General features: G+C 45.3%; 2 protein-coding genes across 2 annotated transcripts; both read right to left on the reverse strand.

Annotated features, from left to right (window-relative positions):
* Positions 1–1191: 1191 nt before the first annotated feature.
* On the reverse strand, positions 1192–1722 carry LOC145802182 (uncharacterized). Its single transcript, XM_082894848.1, has one exon. It carries the CDS (start codon positions 1720–1722, stop codon positions 1192–1194), a length of 531 nt encoding a protein of 176 aa, XP_082750974.1.
* A 5-nt stretch (positions 1723–1727) lies between these two features.
* LOC145802183 (uncharacterized) lies at positions 1728–3967 on the reverse strand. The gene is made up of 2 exons (XM_082894849.1): positions 2951–3967; positions 1728–1787 (listed from the first exon to the last, which is right to left on the reverse strand). Exons 1-2 carry the CDS (start codon positions 3965–3967, stop codon positions 1728–1730), a joined length of 1077 nt encoding a protein of 358 aa, XP_082750975.1.
* Positions 3968–6951: the final 2984 nt, after the last annotated feature.

Here is a 6951-nt window from a genome sequence, read left to right on the forward strand (position 1 = left end):
ATAAGTGAAAGTTGTACATGACGAACATTCAAAACAAGCTACCATGCCCCACATGTCGTGTTAATGATAAAATTTACGCAAATGCATGGAATTCCAAGGACATGACAGACTTCTCCCAGACATATCTTTGAGCCGATATGCCCCAGTTCCTGCGATTGAATCGATCTGATAGGGGCCGTCCCAGTTAGGACCCAGCTTTCCGTCAGCCGGATTCCTGGAGGCCGGAAGTACTTTCTTAAGGACCAATTCTCTTGGTGTATAGCAGCGTAGCTGAACACGTTGATTATACGACTTAGCAAGCTGTTGCTGGTACCGTGCCATGGACGCAAGCGCACGGTCTCGTCATTCTTCAGTCAGAGTCAAATCCAAAGCCAACATCATGTCATTTCGGCCCGAATAAAAAACTTTTGACTTCAAGGTTGGGAGGCCGATCTCTAGGGGGATGATTGCCTGGGTTCCAAAGCATATGGAAAACGGCGTTTCCCCAGTGGATCGCCTCGGCGTAGTGCAATGAGCCCACAACATACTCGGCAATTCTTCGACCTATCTGCCTTTGGCTTTCTCCAGCCTCTTCTTGATACTGTCCAAGATGGCTTTGTTGGAGGCTTGGACTTGACCATTGCTCTGTGGATAAGCCAGCAGAGAGAAATAAGGCCGAATACCATACGTGTTGCACAGTTCCCAGTAGACGCCACAATCAAACTAGGTGCCGTTGTCTGAAATAAGTGCTCTTGGAATGCCGAATCGTGTTATGATATTTCTTCATAGAAAACGCTTGACATCAGTATCTCAAATGTGCGTTAGTGCCTCCGCTTCAACCCATTTTGTTAAGTAATCTGTCACGACAATCAAAAATCACTTGTTGCCCGGGGAACGAGGTAGTGGTCCGATGATGTCAAGTCCCCATTGGGCGAATGACCAAGGATTGGTAATAGAGCTCAACTCTTCAGCAGACAAATGGGTTAAAGGGGAAAACTTCTGACACTTTTCACATTTCTTGACGTAACACTCGGTATCAGCTTTCATTGTCGGCCAATAATACCCTTGTGTCACAGCTCGATGAGCCAAAGAGTGCCCGCCAGAATGGGCACCAGAACTACCTTCATGTATTTCAATCAGGAGTTCTTCGACTTTATCCGGATGAACGCATTCAAGGTATGGACCAGAAAGGGATTTCTTGTAGAGCTTTTTTTACGGATCCAAGTAATATCGCAAGGCTTTGTTTTGTAGTTTGTGTGCTTCTTTCTTATCCGCCGGTAGCTGTTCAGAAGATAGAAATGCAGTGATAGGGTCCATCCAACTAGGACCTGATTCTATGACATTAATTTGAATTGACTCTAAGAGGGTAATGCTCGGTGCAGGGATAAATCCTACTTCAATTGTCCGTTTGATTTCTGAGTTGATGGCGGAGGCTAGGGAGGCTAGGGCATCTACATGCGTGTTCTGATCCTGGGTTATTTGATTTAGTTCATGATGGTTGAATTTTGCCAGCAGAGAATTCGCCGTTTTCATATAAGCTGCCGTACGGTCATTTTTGGATGCGTATTCCCTTTTCAACTGGTTGATGACTAGCTTTGAATCGCAAAAGATAAGTAGACGCCGAGCACCAAGGAGATGTGCATTCCGTAAGTCGGTTAACAATGCTTCGTATTTGGCCTTATTGTTCAATGCATCGAAGCCCAGTTTGACAGCCTGCTCAATTATTGCCCCGTCGGGAGCCATGATCACTATGCCCGCCTCATTGCCACGTTGGTTGGACGATCCATCGCAATACAATTGCCAAATGCCTGCAACATAAATTCTCCAATTCGGCTTAGGTTGAGTTTGATCAGACTTAAAGTCAGCGAGGCCTCCAGTGAATTCGGCCACAAAGTCGGCGAGCACTTGCCCCTTGATTGAGGTCCTATGAAGAAATTGAATATCGTACTGGCCGAGTTTGAGAGCCCACTTTGAAACACGCCCCGACGCTTCTGCACTATGAAGTACTGACCAGTGGGGGTAGCCCGTTAGTACCCCAATGGTATGGCCCTGAAAGTAATGCATCAGTTTTCTTGCTGCCATGACGAGAGCGAGGACGAGTTTTTGCAACGGAAGGTAACATGTTTCGGCGTCAACCATTGCTTTGCTCACATAATACACTGGCCACTGCTCTCCAAGTTTTACCTTGAACAGTACGGCACTGACGGCCTGGTTAGAAACTGCCAGATACAAAATGAGCGGATCACCTGCTGAAGGTGTTGTCAAGAGCGAAACTGATTGGAGGTAAGTCTTTAAACCGCTCAAAGCGGCTTTGCACTCAGAGATCCATTCAAAAGCTTTACCTTGCCGTAGGGTATGAAAGAATTGTCGGTAGCGATCTGTGGAATGACTGATGAACCTGTTGAGTGCGGCGGTCATCCCCATCAACTTTTGAACCTCCTTGATCGATCGAGGAGAGACAAGTTCCAAAATTGCTGTGATTTGCCTTGGGTTGGCTTCGATTCTGCAGTGGTTAACAACGTAGCCAAGGAATTTTCCGGATCCGATCCCAAATGCACATTTGGAAGCGTTCAGCTTCATTTTGTACTTGCGTAAAATACCGAATGTCTCCTCTTGATTGACTCGATGACTTTGCTCCTCTTTGGACTTGACCACCATATCGTTAAATGTACACTTCCATAGTAAGGCCGAGTTGCTCCTTGAACATGGCAGTGACTAGTCTTTGGTAAGTTGTCCCTGCATTCTTCAGCCCAAAAGGCGTAACCTTATAGTAATAGGTTCCTCTTGGGGTGAGGAATGCAGTTTTGTCTTGGTCCTCCGAATGCATGACAATTTGATGGTAGCCTCTGTAGGCATCTAGGAAGCTCATACGTTGATGATGTGTCGTGGCATCTACGAGTTGGTCTATTCTGGGAAGGGGAAAGTAATTCTTGGGACAAGCTTTGTTTAAGTCCGTGAAATCCACGCAAACATGCCAAGTCCCATTTTTCTTCTTTATCACCACAGTATTCGATAGCCATGTAGGATAGGTCACCTTGCGGATTGTCCCGGCATCAAGTAACCGGTCAACTTCTTCAACAACAACAGCAGTGTGTTCCGCGGCTGACCGCCGTCTTTTCTGAATAATTGACTTACGCTTTGGGTCAACGTTTAATCGGTGCTGAGAAACAGATGGATCCACCCCCGACATCTCATATGGTGACCACGCAAATACATCAAGGTTACTGAGTAAGAAGGAGACTAGCTGCTGCCTGTCGACTTTGTTCAGGGAAGCGCCGATCATGAAGAACCTATCAAGGTTCCCGTCAATCTCAACTCGATCCAGATCTTCGGTTGCCTTTTTAGTTGGAAGCCGCCCAACATCGTCGAGGCTCTCTCGATCCGGCACGTCAATATAATTCACTTCCAGCTCTCTTGGTGTTTTTGCGGCGAGAAGATAACAAGCTTTTGCCCATTTTTGGGAACCACGAATTTGTTCAATGTCACGTTCAGTCGGAAAGCAAAGTAGTTGATAATAGGTTCTTGGGACGGCCTGCATGGTATACGGCCAAGTTCGTCCTATGATAAGATTATATGGCGAAGGAAGCTTGACAACCAAAAATTCCACATCCCCTAATCGGGAGCCCGCTCGAACTGGTAGCGTGATTTTTCCCAACGGATATTCCGGATTGGCGTTGAAACCGAATAAAGGATAATGAGTTAGAGACAGGTCCAACTCGGTAAAGCCGAGTTTGATGAAGGTCTTGTAGTACATGACTTCCGAAGTACTCCCCTGGTCAATGAGAACCCGTTCAACGGTGAATTGGTTTACGCGTAGTTCGATGACCAGGGGATCATTGTGAGGGAGCGTTATGCCGACCAAATCAGAATCATCAAAAGAAATACTCGAAGCCTCACAGGGCCGTTTCGCCGGTGTGATTTGCTGTTGGAGGTTAGGATGCGATTGAATTGTATGTACCGTGGAAGATGTCGGCAAGCTGTATATCATATGAATTATGCTGAGTGGTGGTGAATCCAGCCGCAAAGCAACTATTTTGGCTGAGTCGTTCTTTCAGGCATATTACTTAAGTCGACTGTCTTGCACCAACTCCTCAAGGGGATCCTTCAACGCATAACAACTGTTGGTATCATGACCGTGGTCCTTGTGATATTCACACCGTTTATCCCGTTTTCTCGTGTCGGGAGGTCCCACCATCTTAGACGACCATTTAAAGAACGGCAGGTGTTGAACTTTAGACATAACCGTACTGATCGGCTCCGATAACTCCGTGTATTTCTTGTTCGCATGCCTTACGCGCCTGCTATCCACTTGAAGCTGCTCATTAGCTCGATGTGAACATTGGTCATTTGATCGGCGCGAATCCCGCCTTCTATCTCGTTTGGCCTGATTTCGTGATTCAGGGCTCTGTGGTGGTATAGTGTTTATCGGCTGCACGATTTTAGGCAGTGTAGACACCATATTTTTGACTGACCTTAAGACTCAGATGTCACCGATTGAGCGCTCAGTGATGGTGCATATTGTGCTCGTTTAGAAGTTTCAGAGTCTCGGCTACGAGCCTTGCCTCCGAACTTCTGGGCTCTTTCGTGTCTTGCCTCGGTTTGCGAACCAGGCTCCGTTTTCTCTGTTTTCTCTTCCCGAAGGGAGGGAGAGGTCTTATAGATCATCTCTCAGTGGCCGTAGGCTACGTTTCGTGGTCGTAGGCCATTTTTCCCGTTTGGAGCCCGGTTTCCAATTTTTCAGAGCCGACGGCCGTGTGCCTCGGTTCGGGACCGCTTAACCACCTCCGTTTGCCCCGGTTTTTGGTATACACCCCACCACCATCCATTCCAACAACTTGGAGCTGCTTTTCAGAGCTTAGGAGCACCATTTCTCAGACCAAGAGCTGCTGGTCCATTGGTCTTCAAGGGTAAGCTTCTTTTCCCTCTTTTTTGTTCCTATCTTGCTCTATTTCTAAGCCTTTCTTGCAAGAATTTTTGGGCTCTGACCCAAACTGTAAATAGTCATATTTTGAGCTCCTTTTCATGTTTGATTAAGGACCTTTTGTTGTTTGAGGTCTCCTACTATCACTTGCCTCTTTAACTCTCTTTTAGGCCTATTTTTGCATGGTATTTTAGGCTTATTTGTGAGCTGTTTCGGACTTGGTCATAAATTGTAAAATGTCTTTTTTTGAGCCCCTCTTCAACTTTGTTGAAGGGCTCTCTTTAGTTTGAGGCCGGTAGCTACCACTTGCCTCTTCATCTCTCTTTTAGGCCTATTTTTGGGGGGAAATTTGAATTTCATTTTCCCCCCCTTTTCCTCCACTCCTTTGCCTGTATAACCAGCACCCCCAGCTGTGTTTTGAGGAGTTACAAAATTTTCTTTAAGGCTCTTGCATTATATATCTCTCTCTCTCTCTCTTTATTCCAAGCTCCAAAACCCCAAGTTTCCTACACCATTTCTACACTACCTCATAGCACAAAGCCTCCATACTCCATTCCAGACCTTTGAAGCTGATTTCCAGAGGTGAAGAGCTTCTAAACTTGGTCCAAAAGTTATTGAAGCTTGGTTCTACAAGGGTGAGTCCCATTTTTCCTCTTTCTTGCCTTGTTTTGTTCCATATCTAAGCCATACTTTCTTACACTTTTGGGCTCCGAACCTAACTGTAAATAGTCATATTTTGAGCCTCTTTTCATGTTTTATTAAGAACCTCATGCTGTTTGAGGTCTCCTACTACCACTTGCTTCTTTATCTCTCTCTTAGGGCCCAATCTTGCATGATATATTAGCCTTGTTTTTGATCATTTATGGGCTCCAAGACAAACTGCAAATAGTCTTATTTTGAGCCCCTATTCAATATTGTTGAAGGGCTCTTCTCTGTTTGAGGTCCCCTACTACCACTTGCCTCTTTATCTCTCTTTTGGGCCAATTTTTGCATGGTAGTTTAGGCTCATTTTTAAGCTGTTTTGGACTCTTCCATAAACTGAGAAATGTCTTGTTTTGAGAACATCAGCTGCTACTTGTCTCTTTACCCCTCTTTTAGGCCTTTTCTTGCATGATAGTTTGGCCTTATTTGTGATTATTTTCGTGGCTTTATGTAAACTGTAAAATACCTTTTTTTGAGCCCCTTTTCAACTTCGTTGAAGGGCTCTTTGCCATTTGGGGCTAGCTGCTGTCCCTTTGTGTTCAATCTCTATTTTGGGGCCATTTTTGCCTGATAGATTAACCCTATTTGTGTTCATATTTGAGACTTGTTATAAAGTGAAAATATGCATGTTTTGGGACTATCTTGCTTCTGTATTCATACTTCATGATCAAATAATGCATGTTTTGTATAGCTATAGGCCAATGCATATGCCTAGTTTTGTGTTTCGGGTTCATTCCATGCATCAGGTGCCATGTTTCCATGTTTCGGGGCTGTTTTGCATCACATTTCAGCACTGAAATTTGCATGTTTGCAAACCATGTTTCATGCCTTGCCATGCCTTGTTAGTGTTGCATGCCATGCCTTGGGTTCGGTCCTCGGTTTGCGTGCATGCGTGCATGCATCTCGAGTGTCTCATTTTCATCTATTGGCTACCGATGTGAGTGTGGCTGTGGTCCACTCATGTTGGTGTAAGTCCATTGTGCATTGTGTATGCCATTTCAATTCATAGCATTGCGTATGCTAGGTTGTATGTTAGAGCATCGTGTATGCCATGTTACATCGTGCATTGTGTATGCCATTTCATAGCATTGTGCATGCTAGGTTGTATATTAGTTGCATTCATGCATGTCATGCATATTGCATTGTGCTTGGGATAGGAATTAGCCCAAGCACGGGAAACGAGGTACGTTTCATACTCCGAGTGACGGAACGTGTCTCAATTCCTGGTTGCCGACGCTCCGGATTATCCATGATGGAGTCTAGGCCTTATTGTGTCCATATGTGCATTCATTTCATATTGAGTCGTGCAAATCGACTCCTCGGTCATCATGCATCGAGATGCGTGATTG

Source organism: Camellia sinensis, chromosome 11, assembly GCF_055761805.1.
Source record: "Camellia sinensis isolate YWXY chromosome 11, ASM5576180v1, whole genome shotgun sequence".
NCBI classification, from domain to species: Eukaryota; Viridiplantae; Streptophyta; class Magnoliopsida; order Ericales; family Theaceae; genus Camellia; species Camellia sinensis.

Bases quoted from the DNA above. Each gene is read 5' to 3' on its own strand.
- LOC145802182 (XM_082894848.1), bottom strand. From the start codon at position 1,722: ATGGCTCCCGACGGGGCAATAATTGAGCAGGCTGTCAAACTGGGCTTC.
- LOC145802183 (XM_082894849.1), bottom strand. From the start codon at position 3,967: ATGATATACAGCTTGCCGACATCTTCCACGGTACATACAATTCAATCG. The intron at 1,788-2,950 runs GTTTGCGTGGAT...TTTATGTTGCAG, and splicing joins AGAAAAATGGGACTTGGCAT to GCATTTGGCAATTGTATTGC.